General features: G+C 45.5%; 1 protein-coding gene and 1 long non-coding RNA gene across 2 annotated transcripts in view; one reads left to right on the forward strand and one right to left on the reverse strand.

The window, feature by feature from the left end:
• Window positions 1-11,680, forward strand: part of LOC132533064 (uncharacterized) — a 147,762-nt gene extending 136,082 nt beyond the window's left edge. Inside the window, exon 2 of the long non-coding RNA XR_009544950.1 lies at window positions 11,408-11,680. This is a non-coding gene — a long non-coding RNA (uncharacterized LOC132533064). The remainder of the gene's footprint in view (window positions 1-11,407) is intronic.
• LOC103117966 (ATP-binding cassette sub-family A member 17-like) overlaps window positions 1-22,358 on the reverse strand; it is a 72,018-nt gene that overhangs the window by 40,538 nt on the left and 9,122 nt on the right. The window contains exons 2-9 of the mRNA XM_060172558.1: window positions 17,520-17,607; window positions 15,435-15,696; window positions 12,895-13,022; window positions 9,813-9,975; window positions 6,344-6,603; window positions 4,618-4,734; window positions 1,968-2,085; window positions 106-279 (exon numbers count right to left, since the gene is read on the reverse strand). Coding sequence (XP_060028541.1) covers window positions 106-279; window positions 1,968-2,085; window positions 4,618-4,734; window positions 6,344-6,603; window positions 9,813-9,975; window positions 12,895-13,022; window positions 15,435-15,696; window positions 17,520-17,573 — 1,276 coding nt within the window. The 5' untranslated portion in view covers window positions 17,574-17,607. The remainder of the gene's footprint in view (window positions 1-105; window positions 280-1,967; window positions 2,086-4,617; window positions 4,735-6,343; window positions 6,604-9,812; window positions 9,976-12,894; window positions 13,023-15,434; window positions 15,697-17,519; window positions 17,608-22,358) is intronic.

The raw sequence follows: 22,358 nt of genomic DNA on the forward strand, positions 1-22,358 counted from the left end.
TGTTGTAAGCACGCGGCAGACACTCAAAGCATTGGCGGAAGTGAATCAATTATGCCCAGGAACAGTGCCAGCAGCACTGAGGGCTCTGGGAAAGGGGAGGCTCACCTTGGGCCTCAAATATGGAGATCAAGCGGACTCCCAGTGCCATGGCAACATTGGAGAGGAGACAGAAGGCAATCTTCTGGGAGTGGCTCCTCTGGAGGTAGCTGAGAGTGAGGTACAGGTATGGGAGGTAGGTGAAGAAGAAGATGATGCCTCCAGCGGTAGTCGCAACATGGGCTGCCAATCCAAGAGCAAGGAAGGGAGTTTCAGAGCCATGCGCACCGCACCGCAGCTCCACCCCCGCACCGTACCCCAGATTTACAAACAGACTGTGGCTCCTTGAGAGTCTTCCACACTGTCCCTGACTTTGTTGAGACTGAAGTGATGGCCCAGCATTTCCTGGTATGCATTCCTTGAGTTTGAAAAGACTATGTTTTCTGTGACTGGTGGGTGTAGGGCCCTGAAAATGTCTTGTACACCCCAACTTCAAAACCAAGGCCTGGGGAGCATCTGTCCTATTGTCTTTCATCTCCTTTCTTTCCAAATTGGGACTTCTAGCTTGCTGCCATTTGCAATTACATTAGGGGGCCGGGTGGTGGTGCACCTGGGTAGGTGCACACATTACAGTATGTGAGAACCTGGGTTCAAGACCCCCATTCCTCACTTGCAGGGGGAAAGTTTCACAAGCAGGGAAGCAGGTCTGCAGGTGTCTGCCTGTCTCTGTCCCTATCTCCCGCCTCTAAATTTCTCTCTGTCCTAGCAAATAAAATAAAGTTTAAAAAATTGTATTTAGAAGCCAAAAGAAGCATAAATACATATGTATGGAGTTATTTCAATAGGCCTCTAATGGAGAACTTAATGCTTTACTGCTAAAATAGCCATAAAAGCAAAAATGTGGGGGGAGGTCGGGCGGTAGCACAGCGGGTTAAGCGCACATGGCATGAAGCACAAGGACCGGCTCAAGGATCCCGGTTTGAGCCCCCAGCTCCCCACCTGCAGGGGAGTCACTTCACAAGCAGTGAAGCAGATCCACAAGTGTCTATCTTTCTCTCCCCCTCTCTGTCTTCCCCTCCTCTCTCCATTTCTCTCTATCCTATCCAACAATGACGACATCAACAACAACAACAATAATAACCACAATGATAAAACAACAACGTCAACAAAAGGGAAAAAATAGTCTCCTGGTACAGGCACGGAGCCCCAGCAATAACCCTAGAGGCAAAAAAAAAAATAAGAAGAAGCAAAAATGTGACTCTGAAGGAATGATAATTAAACTTTGGTTATAACAGCAGCAATATTACTAGAAAGAGAAGTCATACACTCATCCATGACATCAAACTGTACCAAGACTCACCTTTAAAAAATTAATTAATTGGGCCAGGTGGTAGCACAGCAGTGGGTTAAGCGTAGCGCACAGCCTGGCATAAGGATCCCAGTTCGAGCCCCCGGCTCCCGACCTTCAGGGGGGGTCGCTTCACAAGTGGTGAAGCAGGTCTGTAGGTGTCTATCTTTGTCCCTCTCTGTCTTCCTTTCTTGATTTTTCTGTTCTATCCACCAACAACGACAACAATAATAATAACAACAACGATAAACAAGGGCAACAAAAGGGGGAAAATAGCCTTCAGGAGCAGTGGAATGGTAGTGCAGGCACCAAGCCCCAGTAATAACCCTGGAGGCAAACAATTAAATTAAAAACATTTTTACTTTTGAAAATTATCTCTATTTATTTATTGGATAGAGATAGTCAGAATTGGAGAGCGAAGGGGAGATAGAGGAGAGACAGAGACACCTGCAGCCCTGCTTTACCATTCATGAAGCTTTCCCCTTGCAGGTGGGGACTGGGGGCTTGAATCTGGGTCCTTGTGCACTGTAACTATAGAGTGTGTGCTTAACCAGGTGCGCCACAGCCTGGCCCAGAGACTCACCTCTTTGGAAGAATGTGCTGATCATGAATGCAAAGGAAACTGTGGCAATGGCGAAACACAACAGAAACACAAATATCAAGATGGGGTTACTGTGCCTGAACACTGCCACGCTTTTAACCTATGAAACAGAGATGAGCAGAATTTTAACAAAGAAGGGATGAGAAGGAGGCATAAAATACCCATAAAGCAATGAAGAACTTTCTAAAAAAAATTTAAGATCATCTTAAGCTTAACTACATGTATGTAGTTTTTTAAAGAGTGGGGTCAGCTAGTGGGTCCCCTGGAAGAGAACCACTAGGAACAAGATGGGTCCTTCACAAGCAGTGGAACAGTGCTGTGATATCTCTCCTTGTGTCTCTCCCTCTCTATCTCAGTCGCTCATTCTTTTCAGAAAGAAAAAGGGGAAAATAGTGGCCTGGGATGGTAGGTACCAAGCCCCAGCAATAACACTGGTGGCAAAAGAAAGAAAGAAAGAAAGAAAAGAGGACCAACTTTTATTTATTTTTTTTAATTTTATTTATAAAAAGGAAACACTGACAAAACCATAGGATAAGAGGGGTACAACTCCACACAGTTCCCACCACCAGAACTCTGTATCCCATCCCCTCCCTGGATAGCTTTCCTATTCTTTAACCCTCTGGGAGTATGGACCCAAGGTCATTGTGGGGTGCAGAAGGTGGAAGGTCTGGCTTCTGTAACTGACTTTTATTTTTATGAGAGTGTCATTCTGCCATCTATGCTATTCTGTTTCTATTTTTTTGTTTTTATTTGGTGTCAGAATAGAACACACATGAGGCAAATGCTCTACAGTTCTGACCCTTCCAGGCCCTAAGGCAGACTTTTGACTACGACTTCTCCTTCTCCTTCTTCTTCTTTTTCCCTCCAGGGCTACTGCTGGGCCTTGGTGCAGGCACTACAAATCCACTGCTCCTGGAGGCCGTTTTTCCTTTTTTATTGACTAAGCCAGAGAGAAATGAAGAGGGGATAGGGAGACAGAGAGACAGACAGACACCTGCAGACCTGCTTCACCACTTGTGAAGCCACACCCCTGCAGGTGGAGAGCCAGGGGCTTGAACTGGGATCCTTGAGCAAGTCCTTGTGCTTCATGCTATTTGCACTTAACCCGGTGCACCACCACCCAAGCTCTCTCTCTCTCTAAAGGAAAGTATACATTTGAATTTAATTATTTTTGACCCAATGCAATTTTTTTTTGTTTTAATAAGAGTGTACCCAGGGCAGGGGTAGATAGCATAATGTCTATGCAATGAGACTTCCCCTGTGCCACCATAAGCCAAAGCTAGGCTAATGCTCTAGTAAAAAAAAAAAAATCCTGTGTATCATTCTCGATTACATTTTTTGATATGTCTTCTCTCTCTCTTTTTTTTTTTTTGCCTCCAGGGTTATTGCTGGAGTTCAGTGCCTGCACCATGAATCCGCTGCTCCTGGAGGCCATTTTTTTTACCCCTTTTGTTGCCCTTGTTGTTGTAGCCTTGTTGTGGTTATTATTGTTGTTGTTGATGTTGATGTCGTCGTTGTTGGATAGGACAGAGAGAAATGGAGAGAGGAGGAGAAGACAAAGAGGAGGAGAGAAAGACAGACACCTGCAGACCTGCTTCACCGCCTGTGAAGCGACTCCCCTGCAGGTGGGGAGCAGGGGGCTCGAACCGGGATCCTCACGCCAGTCCTTGCGCTTTGTGCCACCTGCGCTTAACCTGCTGTGCTACTGCCCGACCCCCCCCCCCTCCGCCGGTGTCTTCTCTTTTTAATGATTTCTGCCTTTTCCCTTGTTTGAGATATTCTGCTACTATACAGTCCGGGTTTTCTTTCTTCCTTTGTCCAGAATGTTCTGAATTTTGGTAAGTAGGTGGTAAGCCTTTGCAGCTAGGAAGGTAGCTCAGTGGGTAGAGTAAAGTAATTGCCTGCATGAGGTCCTGGGTTCAGTCTTAGCACACATGCTGAAGTGATACTAAGGTTCTCTCTCACACAGAATCAGCAACTATTTTGGGATCAGGTGTTAGTGCACCTGATTAAGCACTCACATTACAGTGCGCAAGGATCCAGATTCCTGCAGGGGGAAAGCTTCATGAATGGTGAAGCAGTGCTGCAGGTGTCTCTCTGTATTCCTCCTTCTCTATCTCCCCTCCTGTCTCAATTTCTCTATCCAATAATAAACAAAAAATAAAAAGATAAAAAATAAGTAATAAATTAAAAAACAGAATAAATATTTTATAAAGAAGGTAAATTCTCACATACCATATTATGGATTATAATTTAGCAACTATGCTCGTTAGCAATTTAGAAAAACAAATTCTACTGACAATACAAAAGGAAAAAGGAACAAAATAGCATGGGCATAAAAACTAGAGCTGTCTTTTACAATAACGACTTTTTAACTATTTGTTGAATATAAAATTTGCTTAATATTTATAAGACACATGTTTTTTTTTTTGTTTTTCTGCTTTCCTAGTGGAATTCTCCATGCACACTTACTTCTTGAAGACCAGGGAACAATTCTCCTGGTTCCTAAGGCTTATATATGCTTAATGCCCCAGAGTTTTAGCAAATATCAGGAGCTAGCAATCTGGACACCAGCCTGCTTCCCCGCCTTGCCATAACCTGTGTGGCACACCTGAAGCCAAGAGGCGCATACCTCTATGCAGAAGAGCACGGTCATGAAGCAAACCACGATGAGTGCAGACACGAAGAACATGATGAACCAAGCCAGCCAGTGCTGCCAGTTGTGCAAGCCCATCACACACATGTACTCCTAGAAAAACACAGCAACCAGCCATGACACGTCGGACGGAGGCCCAGCTCCCGCTACGTGCTGTTATGACGTCAAGGCGGTCTCGGGTTATGAGGCCTATGTGTCCTGGGGAAAGGTGGCCAGAGGAGATGGAGGACACTAGGGGAGCTGGAAAGAGGCATTTACTGGGTGGTTCAGATATGGTCAAAGTAGGCTTTATGTTAAAATTACTCTTGTGACTAGGGGAAACAGCTCAAGGTGGTAGAGTGCAAGGCTTTGATGCCTGGGGCTCCCGGTCCAAGTCCTTCCTATTCAGGGTGGTGCTCTGGCTTCCCTCTCTTCTCACTCACATTCCCCCCCACCCCCAATAAAAAGTCTATCTCTTATGAAATAAACATTTAAAAATAAAGACCAGCGAGCCGGGTGGTAGCTCACCTGGTTGAGCGCATATGTTGCAATGTGCAAGGGCCCAGGTTAAAGCCCCAGGGGGAAAGGTCGGCAAGTGGTGAAGCAGGGCTGCAGGTGTTTCTCTGTCTTTCTTCGTCTCTACGTCCCCCTTCCCTCGCCATTCCCAGCTGTCTCTATCTAAAATATAAATAAATACCAAAAAAATATTTCAGGGTTTTTTTTTTTAAAGACTGTCCTGGCAGAGTGTGAAGTACGCAGAGCACTGGCCTTGCAAGCATGAGGCCCTATGCCAAAGCAGTGCTCTAGTCCTCCTCTCTCCCACATATCCCTTTTGTTAATAAATAAAATAAGTCTTTTAAAAATCTTTCTTTATGTGGTCCGGGAGGTGGTGCAGCGGCTAAGGCACTAGACTCTCAAGCATGAGGTCCTGAGTTCGATCCCTGGCAGCACATGTACCATAGTGATGGCTGGTTCTTTCTCTCCTCTTATCTTTCTCATGAATAAATAAATACATTCTTTTAAAAAAATTAAAATTAGGGGATTTGGGCTGTAGCGCAGAGGGTTAAGCGCAGGTGGCGCAAAGTACAAGGACCGGCATAAGGATCCCGGTTCGAACCCCCGGCTCCCCACCTGCAGGGGAGTCGCTTCACAGGCGGTGAAGCAGGTCTGCAGGTGTCTGTCTTTCTCTCCCCCTCTCTGTCTTCCCCTCCTCTCTCCATTTTTCTCTGTCCTATCCAACAACAACGACATCAATAACAACAATAACTACAACAACAAAAAAACAAGGGCAACAAAAAAGGGAAAATAAATAAATAAATAAACAAATAAATAAATATTTTTTAAAAAATTTTTTAAAGTGATGTGACCCAATAAATAAAGACAGGGAAGGAGAATACAAGGTTCCTAATGATGTAGGGGACCTGGGCTGTGGGTGAGAGTGTTCTGCAGAGTGCTTTACAGGGAGATGACAAGTTGTACCCTGTGTCAATGACTGTACTGAAAACCACTAACCTCCCTCATAAAATGAATGGAAGAAAGAAAGAAAGGAAGAAAGAAAGAGAGGGAGGAAAAAAGAGAGAGAGATCAAGTGCAAACATGCCTAGGAGGTGGTTCTGAAACCCAGGCAGCCTCTCACTTTCCTGGCCTCATCCTAACTCTGGTTCTGAGCGGCCAGCAGACACCCAGCCCCAGGAGGGGTGAAGCTGGGGAGGAGCTGGGTTACCTTCAGTCTTTGCTCCTTCTCCAGCACAACGGAATTAATGGTGATGAGCTCGAAGCAAATGAAGCTGAGCAGGAGGAGAAGCGGGAACTCACTCTGTAGGACCAGGAAGAACTTGTCCTGGAGGTGGGCCCCATAAGGGAATCTCTTCACAAGCACACTTAGATCTTTAAACATGGCGGTGGCCGCTTGGGGAGCGTGGTGCCACATGATAGCTTTATCCACCGCATGCTGGAGGGCCAGGAAACCTTCCTTGTTGTAGCCTATTCAAAACAAAACAAAACAAAACAAAAACAAACAAACAAAAGAAGCCAGTGGGTAGCAAACATAAGAGGCTAAGGAGACTGATGGTGCCATGTAGCTGACAATTCAGATGGCTGACAACTGGTCCGTCCCATTGTCCACACACTATGATATGTAAGAAAGTCACAATGGGGAGTCGGGCAGTAGCGCAGTGGATTAAGTGCACGTGGTGCAAAGCGCAAGGACCAGCATAAGGATTCAAGCCCCCGGCTCCCCATCTGTAGGGGAGTCACTTCACAGGTGGTGAAGCAGGTCTGCAGGTGTCTATCTTTCTCCCCACTCTCTGTCTTCTCCTCCTCTCTCCACTTCTCTCTGTCCTATCCAACAACGATAACATCAGCAACAACAATAATAACTACAACAATAAAACAACAAGGGCAACAAAAGGGAATAAATAAATAAATAATTTTTTAAAATAAGAATCTGCCGCTCCTGGCAGACATTAAAAAAAAAAAAAAGAAAAAAAGTCACAATGGGGCCCCTGTGGTTCAGTGATGTTGTCTTATCAAAAAACAGGAAAGTCCTGGTCAGATGAAAAAAAATAAAGGCCTGTCAATCCTCCACAGCCATCTTCCAAAGGGACCTTTAGTACTCAGGCTTTGGAGATGGTGCCCATTCCCTAGGTGGTTATGTGTAAAGCTTTCTGAAGAACACGCACCCTTCACCTCCTGATGTTGAGTTGACACTGGTCATCCCAAGGTTGTGTCACTGAATGCCATTACGCAGCTTCAAATACAGTTTTGGAGCTAGAGAGATAACACTTAATACAGTGGTGATGCAAAACACTTTCAGGCCTGCAGCTCTGAAGTTCTATCCAACCACCAGCACCACTGAAAGCCAGAGCTGAGCAGCACTCTGGTAAATATTAAAAAACTGTCAACAGGTACTCACCAGCTTCCGCAAACTTACATGGGCTGGGAGGTGGTACAGTGTAGAAAACATCTGACTCTGCTGTGAGGTCCTGAGTTTGATCCTCAGTAATGAAAGAGCCAGAGTGATACTCTGGTTCTCTCTCTTTCTTACCAATAAATACAAAAATAAATCTTAAAACAAAGCAGTGATTTTTTGCAGCACTGAGGCCTCGTGCATACATGATTCCAGTCCTTCCAGACTGACATTTCATTTGAGATAGAAATAAAGACAAAAGAAAACCACCATTGCACTGCTCTACCATCTGTGAAAGACTTCCGGGTGCAGTCTCTGGTGTTCGCAGGTGGTTCCTGGGCTTGAACACAGGTCCTCATAGTAAGGCATGCACTCTGCCAGTTGAACTACCCTCTGTTCCAAAAAGTGTGGTTGTCACTAACTCCACTGCTCTAGGATGATTTTTTCAGATCGAGAGACAGAGAGACAGAGAAGCACCAAAGCACCGGAGTGCTCACATGCAGGCAGTAGGTGTTTCCGGATAGGTTATCTAGCTAGCCCCAAAACTAGTCTCTAAAAAGGAGATAGGGGGGCCAGGCGGTGGCGCACCTAGTTAAGCGCACACAATGCAGCGCACTTGGACCCAGGTTCAAGCCCCTGGTCCCCATCTGCAGGGGGAAGGCTTCATGAGTAGTGAAGCAGGGCAGATGTCTCTCTGTCTCTCTCCCTCTCTATATCCCTCTCCCCTTTCAATTTCTGTCTGTCTCTATCCAGTAATAAGTTAATAAAAAAGTATTTTTAAGGGGGTCGGGCGGTGGCGCAGTGGGTTAAGCGCACGTGGCACAAAGCGCAGGGACCGGTGTAAGGATCCCGGTTCCAGCCCCCAGCTCCCCACCTGCAGGGGAGTCGCTTCATGGGTGGTGAAGCAGGTCTGCAGGTGTCTATCTTTCTCTCCCCTCTCTCTCTGTCTTCCCCTCCTCTCTCCATTTCTCTCTGTCCTATCCAACAACAAAGCAACGTCAACAATGGCAATAATAACCGCAACGAGGCTGCAACAACTAGGGCAACAAAAAGGGGGAAAAATGGCCTCCAGGAGTGGTGGATTCATGGTGCAGGCACTGAGCCCAGCAATAACCCTGGAGGGGAAAAAAAAAAAGTATTTTTAAGAAAAGGAGAGAGATGGTGAGGAGAGAGGGTGGGGGAGGGAGGAGGGAGCAGGCTGACCAGAGTGCTTCTCTGGCTAGATGAAGTATCTGGGGTCAAAGCTGCAGCTTCAGGCTTGCAGTGTGTGTTCTATCTGCTGAACCACTTTCCCAGCCGCTCAGCCTTCAGCACAAGCCACCGTAGTTTCAGTATGGTGGAATTATTTAGTGTGCTGACGTCGCTGATGTCATATTTGGGGACATACAGGGTGAAAGGCAAAGACCCCCTGTTTGGGGGACTTCTAGAGCTAATGAGCCTACCTCCAGGGAGGGGTTGCCAAGGTCCATATGGGCAGAGCCAAGAGAGGTGATTAGGTTCTCCTGGCCGAGACCTTGGCAGAGCTCCAGACTGTCTGATTGCAGGGGGAGGAACAACTCGTCGATAATAACGTTCTGGGAACTGCTGCATATAGTTGACCACATGGAGGAGGATTTTCATGGCAGAAGTGCTGCTACCTGTCCAAGAACCACATCAAACTGTACATCCTGAACTGGGGTTCCTGCCTGGTGAGTCTTGCAGGTCCAAGGCTTTATCATTCCATACCTAGGTCCGATTCTAGCTCATTGTTCTAAGGGCAGCCAGCTCACCAGAGGCCGGCCACTCCTAACTCCTCACCAGGAGAGACCACAGTGTGCAGGGATGTGGGGGAGGCAGGTCCATGGGCCTCAGGCAGGGGTATAATGTTTGCTGGAAGGACAGCAGCTCTCTGTCTTGCTCACTACTTGTTATAATATGCTCAGAAAGCTAGAGGCAGATACAGAGAGGAGAAGACAGGTAGAAACAGAAGAAGGACTTTGATTCTTTGTTCCTGTAAAATGCTTCCCACTCTTCCCACAAGCAATTCAGTGTCATTACAAAACCACCAAACACATAGATGCTGATTTACTGGTGCCATATTTCTAAATGTAACTCCTTAACAAATAAAGTATATGTTTAAACACATAAGAAATATACGAATGAAAATAAACGTAACTCCTTCAACTTCTTCTGAAATGTTTGCTTTGTAAGTGTTCAGACAGCACACACAAGCATCACACAGCATCACAGGTGCATGCGGCAGGACAAAGGTAACCGTACTGTGTCACACAGACAGGCTCCTCACCCGGGGATCCCCCATCGGAATATCCAAAGTGCCGGGGGCCTTGGGTTGGGTGGAGAGGATAAAGAGAGGATGTGTGCCAGCCTCCAGCGTCATCTTCCTGGAAGATCAGCTTGAAAAAGACATTATTCCTGTGAATGCTGCTGAAGCGCAATTCATACTTGACCTGCAGGGATAAAGGGAGTCACAGAGATCCCGAAGTTCGGAGGAGGCTCGGGACACGGCGCAGGTGTGCTTGAGCAGGCGGGGACCGGGTCGAGGCACCTGGGACACAGTGCCTTAGGGGTCTTCCCCAACTCTCTGCCAAGGGGCTAAGAGTGAAGTGCTGCCACAGACTCAGCAGCCTCCGCCTGGACAGCCAGGACACTGGCCTTCCCCCAGTTTGCTCACCATAACATGTGACGGTGCTAGTGACAGCACTGAGCTCACAGGTGTGTTCACATCAAGTGGGACAGGCCCTGTGATGAGCCTAAAAATGTGGCTGGGGGAGTTGGGCAGCAGCACAGCGGGTTAAGCGCAAGTGGCGTAAGGCGCAACAACGGGCAGAAAGATCCCGGTTGGAGCCCCCGGCTCCCCACCTGCAGGGGAGTCGCTTCACAATCAGTGAAGCAGGTCTGCAGGTGTCTGTCTTTCTCTCCTTCTCTCTGTCTTCCCCTTCTCTCTCCATTTCTCGCTGTCCTATCTAACAATGATGGGTCATCAATAACAACAATAGTAACTACTACAACAATGAAAAACAACAAGGGCAACAAAAGGGGAAAATAAATATATAAAAAAAATTTTTTTAATGTTGCTGGTTATTTTAACAGGTCTGTGTCTGTGGACCAACATCCCAGGCAGGTTCTAATCATCAATCATGATATATAGACTGTGTCACACAACAAAATATATATAGTCGGGGTTTTCTCAACACCAAACAAGATGTAACTATTCTCATGTTTAAAACACTGCTTTTAGGACAAGGGAGATAGCTCAATGTTAGAGCACAGGACTGGCATGTCTGAGGCCCAAGAGGTCACAGGTTTGACCTCTGGCACCATTTTATGCCAGAGTGGCATTCTGGTCTGTCTTGCTTTCTCCTCTCTCCATGTCTCTCTGTCCTATCCAACAAGAACAATAATAATTACAACAATAAAGCAACAAGGGCAACAAAAGGAAATAAATATTTAAAAGACCAAATAGACAAAATAAAGCACTACTTTTTCCTTAGACAGACTTATCATATGTGAATTTTGTTAGACTAGTAATAATAACATTAATCTTTCTGGAAAATGCCTCTGTCCCAGGGGCTGAGCGGTAGCACACCGGGTTAAGAGCACACACTATGAAGCGCAAGGACCCGCACAAAGATCCTAGTTTGAGCCCCCAGCTACCTGCCTGCAGGGGGTCGCCTCACAAGTGGTGAAGCAGGTCTGCAGGTGTCTCTCTCGACCTCTCTATCTCCCCCGTCCTCTCAATTTCTCTCTGTCCTATCCAATAAAAATGGGGGGGGGAAAGGCCTCCAGGAGCAGAGCAGAGCAGTGGATTCGTAGTGCAGGCACCAAGCCCCAGAGATAGACCTGGAGGCAAAAAAAAAAAAGAAAGAAAGAAAGAGGGAGTCGGGCTGTAGCGCAGCGGGTTAAGCGCAGGTGGCGCAAAGCACAAGGACCGGCATAAGGATCCCGGTTCGAACCCCGGCTCCCCACCTGCAGGGGAGTCGCTTCACAGGCGGTGAAGCAGGTCTGCAGGTGTCTTTCTCTCCTCCTCTCTGTCTTCCCCTCCTCTCTCCATTTCTCTCTGTCCTATCCAACAATGACAACAACAATAATAACTACAACAATAAAACAACAAGGGCAACAAAAGGGAATAAATAAATAAAATAAATATTTTTTTTTAAATTTAAAAAAAGAAAACATAATTTAAAAGAAAGAAAGAAAGAAAAAGAAAGCTCATGTCCAGGCCATGTTCTAAACACTGTACAAACATAAATTCATCTGCTCCTCACAATAGCTCTATGAACTAAAATTGCTATTAATTCCACTATGTTGATAAGAAAAGAAAAGACCCCAGATATTAGTAACTTCCCCGAGGTCACACAGCTAGTAAGTTGCAGAGCTGGGACTCTGGTATTTGGGGCCTGACACTGGGCTTACTTCTGTGACTGAGCAGCTGCACAGATGCCATCCCTTAACCTCAGGATGGAGGCTGGCTCTGAAGAACTCTTCTCTTTCTATACTCTGAAGTCATGGAGAAACCTCAACATTCAGAATGTAAGACAATAATTCAGAGGCAAGGGGCTGGGTGATGGCGCACCTGGTTGAGCGTACATGTTACAATGCTCAAGGACCTGGGTTCAAGCCTCCGGTCCCCACCTGCAAGGGGAAAGCTTTGCGAGTGGTGAAGCAGGGCTGCAAGTATCTCTCTGTCTCTCTCCCTTCCTATCACCCCCTTCCCTTTCAATTTCTGGCTGTCTCTTTCCAATGAATAAATAAAGATAAAAAATTTAAAAAAAGAAAATCTTTACAATAGAAAAATTCAGAGGCAAAGAAAGAAAGGTAGGTAGGTCGGGGGGGGAGGGTCAGGAGGTAGCGCAGTGGGTTAAGCTCACATGGCACAAAGCCTAGGACTGGCACAGGGATCCTGGTTCGAGCCCCTGGTCCCCCACCTGCAGGGGGGTCGCTTCACAGGAGGTAAAGCAGGTCTGCAAGTGTCTTTCTCTCCCCTTCTCTGTCTTCCCCATCTCTCTTGATTTCTCTCTGTCCTACCCAACAACGATGACAGCAACAACAGTAATAATGACAACAATAAACAACAAAGGCAACAAAGGGGAAAAAAATAGCTTCCAGGAGCAGTAGATTCATAGTGCAGGCACCGAGCCCCAGCAATAACCCTGAAAGGTGGAGGGGAGGAGGTAGGTAGTTAGGAAGGAAGGAAGGAAGGAAGGAAGGAAGGAATTGAAAGAATTTAAAGCCATTCTCTTAGCTCCTCGGGAAATAGACAGAGAGCCACAGACAGTGATACAGAGGAAGGTAGAAAGTCAACCTGCGACACAGTCATTAGGAGGTTGGAAAGCACAGTGAGATTGTTCTAGAAGACATATTCTCACCTCAAGTGGCAAAGGTTCCTTGCTGTCCTTGAAGTTGTGATCAAAAGCAATCCCAGCCAATGCATAGAAAGCCTTGGGGTTGTGCTTTATGTACGTTTCAAATGAAGACACTGAAGGGAAGCCTAGAACTACAGAGAAAAGCATCTCGTCAGTGAGTGACTGGCAGGCAGGCCACCAAAGCCCAAGTAGCGCCTTTGTACCCGAGGAGACACGGGCTCACCAGCTCTATTCACCCTCATTCTCTTCACAGACACACAAGGTACTAGCATTATGCCAGCCAGTGAAATCAACTTGGTGTCCACAGCCCAATTTTCAGTGCCTCTCCGAAAGCTCCTATCGCAGCTCTCAGCAAGAACTGTGTCAGAATGAAGAAATGTCTATCGCTCCACTTAATGCTTCTCTTCATTAAGATCTCTCTATCTCTCACTGAGAGAGAAGTAGAGAGAGATTCAGGTCATCACCGTGGCATACAACGCTGAGGGGTTAAACTCAAGACCTCAGGCCTGTGAGCTCAGTGTTTTATCCATTGAACCTGGACTTCCCTAAATAGTTTCTACAGGCGATTTACAATTCATCAAATCTGAGAAGTCATTCCTATTTAGGGTGCTGAAGAAGTTACTACAGAATTTAGCATCCAGTGCTGCTGAGTTGGTGTCTGGTTATTGGGAAGTAATCTTTTTCCCTTGGTCTTACTAGGAGGTTAACGGCTTACAGCAAAACTGTCTACACATGGGCTCCATTTCCTAGCTCCAAGTCATGGGTGTGCAAAATCCTCTCAGCTCTAACCTAGGACCCCAAGCCCACGCCAAGCCCCTCCTCCATTCACACTCCCCAGAGTCCCTTGCTTTGGCGTAGTACCTTACTGCCAGTCCAAGCTTCACCCTGTGTTTGCCCCTTCTGACTCTTGTCTCCTGAGTCTTACTTCCATGTGTAATCAGCTGGCATTCCTCCCTCGACCTGATTTATCCTACCCAATTTTCTGTTAGGTTCCAACCCAGGTGAGGCAAAGGTTGGGATTTTCGAGTTCAAGTTCCTGGGGTAGTATTGGGAGGGAAGGGGTGACAGACAATGCCCAGAGAGTTAGTGATGAAGTAATTACACACTTATCAAAGCTTTACAAACACACCCAGCAGGCTTCCGTGTGAGAGCAAAGGGCAAGTGAGGCTTTGCCATTTCCCCTGGAGGCTGGATGATAAGAAGGAACAACCATGGCAAGGGCTGGGTCAGAGCAGCCTGTCCCGGGGGGAGGAAGGCTCAGAGGCTTCAGAAGCAAAAGCTGGCAGGCCTACCCAGGAAGCTCAAGCAAGAGTAGCCTGAGAAGACAGGGGACAGCGGGGACAGACTCTCAGTTCATTCAGTCACAGAAAAGGAGATGGCTTGATCCTCTTGACCTTTTTTCTTTTCTTTTTTGCTTCCAGGGTTATCACTGGGAGCTCAGTGCCTGCACTATGAATCCACTGCTCCTGGAGGCCATTTTCCCCATTTTTTGTTGCCCTTGTTGTTATAGCTGTCGTTGTTGGATAGGACAGAAAGAAATTGATAGAGGAGGAGAAGACGGGGGGGGGAGAAAGATAGACACCTGCAGACCTGCTTCACCACCTATGAGGTGACTCTCTTGCAGGTGGAGGGCCAGAGGCCCAAACCGGGATCCTCACACTGGTCCTTGTGCTTTTCGCCATGTGCGCTTAACCCACTGCACTACCACACACCCACACTCCTGACTTTTTAAAGATCTGTCTTGCGGGTCAAGCAGTAGCAAGCTATCTCCCAGGCTCCACTTTCTTTCTTTTTACTTATTTATTTATTCCCTTTTGTTGCCCTTGTTGTAGTTATTATTGTTATTGATGTCATCATTCATTTTTGGATAGAACAGATAGAAATAGAGAGAGATGGGGAAGACAGAGAGAGGGAGAGAAGGATAGACACCTGCAGACCTGCTTCACTGCTTGTGAAGCGACTCCCCTGCAGGTGGGGAGCCGGGGCCTCCAACCAGGATCCTTACTCTGGTTCCTACGCTTTTGCCACCTGCGCTTAACCCACTGCGCTACCGCCCGACTCCCTGGGCCCCACTTTCTATTTGTCATTAGGCAGACATGTGCCTTGGAACCAGAGCTTCTAGTGAATACGAGCCTTCAGTGTCACTACAGCGACTTAGAAACAAACACCATTCTAATGAGCCTTGAAACTCTGGAACGTAAACATGCAGGTCTCCAGTGGATAGTGTTGTTGGAATTAATAAGAAACACCTGGGGCTGGCAAAATGATTCACTTGGATAGTGCGTTGCTTTGCCACGTGTGTGACTGGGTCTGAGCTCGGGCACCACCACACTGAAGGGAGCTTTGGTGCTGTGGGCTCTTCACTCTCTGGCTCTTTCTAAAGCCAATTGCTGATTCACCAATGGCTGTCCCCAGCTGCCACTTTCTCAGGTAGGCTCTTTACAATTCGGAGACCCCAGGTTAGGAGTACTCGGGGGAAACCCCATTCAGGAGTATTTCCTAAAAAACACCCTCTATATCTTGCCCCCTGTTGCATGTCTCACCTTCAAACTCAACATCAAAGGACTGTTCCACCATTTCAACGACAGCCTTCAGAGCTTCACTTCTAGAAGGGATGTAGATTAGTTGGAATTTACCCTTTATAGGGAAGCTGTAGAAGAATGCTGGCAGAGAGCTAATGTCAATCGCATGGTAGTTCGTAGGATGTCTCTTTCTTGGCAAACTACTGAAACGAAGATACATCATAATTGTAGAAAACAGCAATGGCATCAAGACTTCAAGGACCGTGATAAGAGTCTTCCGCTTCTAAGATAAAAAACAAACAGTCCGTGTTAAATCCCAAACAGAACACAACTGTAAGGCATTTACGTGGTGAAGTCCGGGGGCCAGGCAGTGGCACATCCGGCTGAGTGCACACTATAATGTGCAAGCTTGACCAAGGTTCAAGCTTCTGATCTTCACATGGGAAGCTTCACAAGTGGTGAAGCAGGGCTGCAGGGTGTCTCTCTCCCTCCCTCTCTATCAACCCCTTCCTTCTCAATTTCTCTAGCCAATAAATAAATTGAACTGTCTATAAGAGTTATTTATAGGGGGAGTCAGGCAGTAGCACAGCGGGCTAAGCGCAGGTGGCACAAAGCGCAAGGACAGGCATAAGGATCCCGGTTCGAGCCCCCGGATTCCCACCTGCAGGGGAGTCGCTTCACAGGCGGTGAAGCAGGTCTGCAGGTGTCTGTCTTTCCCTCCCCCCTGTCTTCCCCTCCTCTCTCCATTTCTCTCTGTTCTATCCAACAACGATGACAACAGTAACTACAACAATAAAGAAAACAAGGGCAACAAAAGGGAATAAATAAATAAATTTTTTAAAGTTAGCTATTCTTTAAAAATGGAAAGTTCTGGGGCTAGGTGGTGGCACATCTGGTTGAGTGCATATGTCACAACGTGCAAGGACCTGAGTTCAAGTCCCTGGTCCTCACCTGCAGGGGGAAGGCTTTGCAAGTGGTGAAATAGTACAACCAGTGTGTGTCTTTTTTTTTAATATTTTATTTTATTTATTTATTCCCTTTTGTTGCCCTTGTTGTTTTATTGTTGTAGTTATTATTGTTGTTGTCATTGTTGGATAGGACAGAGAGAAATGGAGAGAGGAGGGGAAGACAGAGAGGGGGAGAGAAAGATAGACACCTGCAGACCTGCTTCACCGCCTGTGAAGCGACTCCCCTGCAGGTGGGGAGCCGGGGTTGGAACCAGGATCTTATGCCGGTCCTTGTGCTTTGCGCCACCTGCGCTTAACCCGCTGCGCTACAGCCCGACTCCCCCGGTGTGTGTCTTTCTCCCTATCTCCTCCTGTTTCTGGTTGCCTCTATCAATAAATACGTAAATAAAGATAATTTAAAAAATCATGAAATTAAATAATAAAGTGGAAGACCTTTTTTCTTTTAAAAAAGGAAAGTTCTTCCACTAAGAAATATTTCATTTCTTTTCTTTATGAATATTTCATTTCTTCCAGCCTTCTTGTATAGCAAAAAAAAAAAAAAAAAACCCGTCTTGGAGACAGCACATCAGCACTGAAATGCACAAAGTTCTGAGTCTGATCCTTGGCACTGAATATGCCAGAGTGATGCTCTTGTTGTTGTTCCCCCCCCCCCTCCATATTTCTTGAAAAGAAAAAGATAAGAATGAGAATTAACTTGGGACATCTTTAGCTTTTCGGTGCCACCAATGGTGAGGATCAATAGCAATAAATCATCTCTGGGGGCCAGGCAGTGGTGCACCTGGCTGAGCGCACATTACGACGTTCAAGGATTACAGTGTTCAAGCCCCTGGTCCCCATCTACAGGGGAAGCTTCACAAGCGGTGAAGCAGTGCTGCAGGTATCTCTCTCTCTCCCTCTCCCCGCTTCATCTCTATTTCTCTGTGTCTCTATCAAATAAATAAAATATTTTTAAATTTTAAAAGTCATCTTTGATACCTAGACTAACTGAACTACCATGGAAATATGGTTCATTTGCAGAAAAGGTTCCATGTTCAAGTTAGGGTCTTAATTTTAAAAAAATCCATTATCAGAAACTGATATAAATACTGAGTCCTGCTCAGTGGGGCCTCCCACTGTCCACAAAGATAACTATACTCACCTTCAAGAGAAAATTCTTCCAGAGAAGAAGTTTCAAGTTCTTGAACATTGTCATTCTTCTAGCTGAAGAGGAGGGCACACCATACACACTAGCTAGGACAAAAGGGGGGACAAGTTATGCTGACAACTGTACTGTTAGGAGTCACGCTCTACATTGAAAATCCTTGTGGCAACCTTCTGAAAATTAGCACGTAATTAGAGTTTCGACTATGGCTGCCTTAGCAGGCTCAGACCAAATGGTCTTGAATGGCCAAACGGCCATATACTGCCTGCGGGCCGGACATTCCCACCCCTGGCATGGGAGACGGGTGTTTTGCCCACTGAGCCGCCTCCTAGACCAGAATCCAGGAGGACACTGTCAGGTCACTGGCTGCCTATAGAAACCGCCCACCTGAATAATGCGCTGCTTTGTCGTGTGCTAACCCGAGCCTGAGTGCAGGGATTTCTCTCTCTGTCTCTGTCTCTAGCTAATTTTTTGATGAATAAAAAAAAAGAAAGAAAGGAAGGAAGGAAGAATAGACTACAATGACCACAGTGATAAAGACTTGCTTTTGCAAAGACATCTAAGAAGAATCCTTAAGCAAATGGGTGACCGCCGCTTCATTAAATATCAGCAGTGATTCCTGGGGGGGGGGGGGTCTGATTATCAGAGTACAGGTGACAGTATTCAAAGTGTCCAGTTCTCAATTAAAAAATTCAAAGTAGGTCAAAAATAAAACCTCTACAAAATAGCGTCCATTCAGAGAGAGGAGGGTAGTATTGCTCGATAGAAGTAATCTCATGGAAGTTCAGTCACAGGAGATAATAAGCAAAGCCTTTAAATGGACTGTTTTATTTATTTATTTTTTTTAACACTGTTCAGCGCCTGGTTTATGGTGGTGCGGAGGATTGAACCTGGGACTCTGGAGCCTCAGGCATGAGAGTATGTTTGCATAATCATTATGCTATCTACCCTCCACCCTAAATGAACTGTTTTAAAAATGACTGGATAGTTATCCAGGAGGTGGCATAGTGGGTAAACCAGTGGACTCTCAAGCATGAGGTCCTGAGTTCAATCCCTGGCAGCACATGTACCTGCGTGATGTCTGGTTCTCTCTCCCTACCTCTACCTGTCTCTCTCTCTTATCTTTCTCATGAATAAATAAATAAATAAATAAATGATTGAGGATTGGGTGGTAGCACAGAGGATTAAATGCACATGTCACAAAGCCCAAGGACCAGCTTAGGCTTAAGGATCCCGGTTGGAGCCCCCGGCTCCCCACCTGCAGGGGGGTCCCTTCACAGGCGGTGAAGCAGGTCTGCAGGTGTCTGTCTGTCTCCTCCATCTTCCTCTCCTCTCTCCATTTCTCCCTGTCCTATCCAACAATAACGACGATTAAAAAAACAACAAGGGCAACAAAAGGGAAAGAATTTAATTAATACAAATTAAAAAATACTAATAGTAAAAATAAATAAATCATTTTTCAAAAGACTGGGTAAAGAAGTTATAGGATATAGACTCCATGGCCTATTACTCTGTAAACAAACAAAAAATAATATTGTGTCCCGTGGAACAAAATGGATGGAACTGGAGATGAATGTCTTTAGTGAAATACGTAAAGAGATGAAAGTGAAACCAGAAACCAGATGGTTTCACTTAGAAGTAGAATTGAGAAATGAAACACATGAACTTGCAAGAAGAGGAATCAATCCAAAGTAAACGGTGTCTAAGGCTCTGTGAGAACTGTGGTGGCTATCCTTGGTGGCTATCCTTGGGAGGTGGAGGCACTGGACTTTGGGAGTGGGTGCAAGGTAGATCTAGCCCCTATAAGCTTATCATCTTGTAAGCCACTACTGATCACAAATAAAAATGGCTTGAAAAAGTTAATTAACTAACTATATTAAATATGCACAAAGAGCTAAAGGAAACCATGGGCAAAGAGCTAAGGAAAATAAGAACAATGGGGCGGGGTAGATAACATAATGGTATGCAAAGAGACTCTCATTCCTGATGCCCTGAAGTCCCAGGTTCAATCCCCCGCACCACCATAAGCCAGAGCTGTGTAGTGCTCTGGTGTGTGTTTCTGTGTCTTTCTGTCTCTGCATCTCTCTCAAAAATAAATAAAAAATACTTTAAAAAAGAAAAAAGAAAAATCAGAACAATGCATTAACAAGTAGGAGAATATCAATAAACACACAGAAAAGATAATCCAAAGAAACCAAGTAGAAGGGAGTCGGGCTGTATCTCAGCGGGTTAAGTGCAGGTGGCACAAAGCGCAACGACCGGCGTAAGGATCCCAGTTCGAGCCCCCGGTTCCCCACCTGCAGGGGAGTCACTTCACAAGTGGTGAAGCAGGTCTGCAGGTGTCTGTCTTTCTCTCCCCCTCTCCGTCTTCCCCTCCTCTCTCCATTTCTCTCTGTCCTATCCAACAATGACGACATCAAAAACTGTAACAATAAAACAACAAGGGCAACAAAAGGGAATAAATAAATATTAAAAAAAAATTTTTAAAAAGAAACGAAGTAGAAAATCTAGACCAGAAAAGTAAGACAGCTGACATCAGAGTTCCAACGGTCTGAGCAGGAAGAAGAAAGAAACAGTAAATTTGAAGATAGGACAGTTGAAATTGCCAAGTCTGAGAAGAAAAAAAAAAAAGAAAAGAAAAATGAACAGAAAATAAGGGATCTTGAGACACCAGCTAGTATGCCAACAAGTGCACTAGGGGCTCCCCAGAAGAAGAGACAGGTGTATATATATGAAGAAGCAACCAAAGGTAAGGAAAGAATCTTGAAAGAATTAGAAAAAACGACTCATACAAGAGACCCAAAGGGAAATAGCTGGTTTTCAGGAACCATGAAGGCCAAAAAGCGGTGTGATGATATATTTAAAATGCTACAGGAGGGCTGAGGAGGCAGCATAATGGTTCTGCAAAAAACTTACATGTTTGAAGTTCCAAGGTCCCAGGTTCAATCCCCAGCACCACCATAAGCCAGAGCAAGGCAGTGTTCTTATCTTTATATATCTATCTCTCTTACTGTTTTAAAAAAAATTATAAGAAAAATAGTAACAATAAAAAAGAAAAACCTTGGGAGTCGGGCTGTAGTGCAGCGGGCTAAGCGAAGGTGGCGCAAAGCACAAGGACCGGCATAAGGATCCCGGTTCAAACCCCGGCTCCCCACCTGCAGGGGAGTCACTTCACAGGCGGTGAAGCAGGTCTGCAGGTGTCTATCTTTCTCTCCTCCTCTCTGTCTTCCCCTCCCTCTCTCCATTTCTCTCTGTCCTATCCAACAACAACAACAATAATAACTACAACAATAAAACAACAAGGGCAACAAAAGGGAATAAATAAATAAAATAAATATTAAAAAAAATTTAAAAAAAAAAGAAAAACCTTTTGTTCAAGAATTCTACATCTGGCAAAACCATTCTTCAAAAAAGGAAGAAAAGCTGGGAAAGTAGACCAGAAAAAAAAAAAAAAAACAGTCTACTGGGAGCTGGGTAGTGGTGGCACACCGGGTTAAGCACACATGGTGTAAAGTGCAAGGATCCCGGTTCAAGCCCCGGCTCCCCACCTGCAGGGGGGTCGCTTCAAACACAATGAAACAGGTATGCAGGTATCTATCTTTCTCTCCTCTCTATCCCCCCCTCAATTTCTCTCTCTCTTATTCAAAAACAACTATAATAATAATAAAATGGAAAAAGATGGCTGCCAAGAACAGTGGATTCATAGTGCAGGCAGCAATAACCCTGGAGGCAAAAAAAAAAAAAATCAGTCTACTGCCAACTAATTTTCATTATGTTGAAACCTAATCTAGGAACTAAAGCCAGGTTCTCTGTCCAACTACAGGACTTTTATCTGAACAGAAGCCATGCAGTTCTGTCTTAGTATACAGACAAGATGTCTCAAGTCCCTGGTTTTGCAAGCCTTAGCCCCTGGCTCCCAAATAACCAATGCTATTTGAGCCAGAAGTAATGGCAAGCTGCTTCGAGCACTTCCCACGCTGTCAACGATTAAGACAAAAAGTGAAGTCTCCATCTGCCCAGAAATTTGCAGAATCTACATCTTCCAAGCTCAAACTTTAAACAGCTGCTTTCAGAGCTCAGTGGAAGTGCAAAGGCTATTCTCATATTTCACAATTCATTTAACTCTGCACTGGGGTGTTTCCACCCCAGCTCATTTGATGTGACTGTTCGCTCTAAGGAAATGAGTGCATTGGTATGCTAACGGGCCAATGCCAGGGGACCTAACAGAGCTGAGAGCATTCTACGGTGCCTTCCAAGCTAGTTGTGTGCTCAGCTGAAATCACGGAGAAATACACAAAATCTTGTTCCAGACCAACCTTTACAATCAATTTTTGATGGCATGAAACACTAATTTGAACTTCAGATAATCAATATATCATCCAGTATCAAATGAGCTTCATATTTCCTTCCTTCCTATTTCCTTTTGTTTTGCCACTAGGGGTGTAGCTGGGGTTTCACACCTGCATGTTTCCACTGCTCCCTGAAGACTCTTTCTCCGGCAGACAGTGACAGAAGGGGAGAGAGAAGAGACACCACAGATTACTCCACCGATTGACAAGCCTCCCCTTGCACGATGCTCCCATGTGATGGTGGTGCTCTTCACACATGGCAACGCACCCCACCAGCTGAGCTGTCTCTTGGCTCCCAGAACTCCGCATCTTACCAGTACAGAGAGATTACCAAATATCATATTTTGTTATTATATTGAATTTCACTCACTAAACATTTATGAAAACTTGATCTTATGTAACAAGTATCTATGGTAGCCTCAATTTTGCCTCTTGGCATGCAAAGCTTTCAAGAAATTTTTATCTGACCTTTTACAGAAAAAGCTTG

This window comes from Erinaceus europaeus, chromosome 15 (assembly GCF_950295315.1).
Source record: "Erinaceus europaeus chromosome 15, mEriEur2.1, whole genome shotgun sequence".
NCBI lineage: Eukaryota > Metazoa > Chordata > Mammalia > Eulipotyphla > Erinaceidae > Erinaceus > Erinaceus europaeus.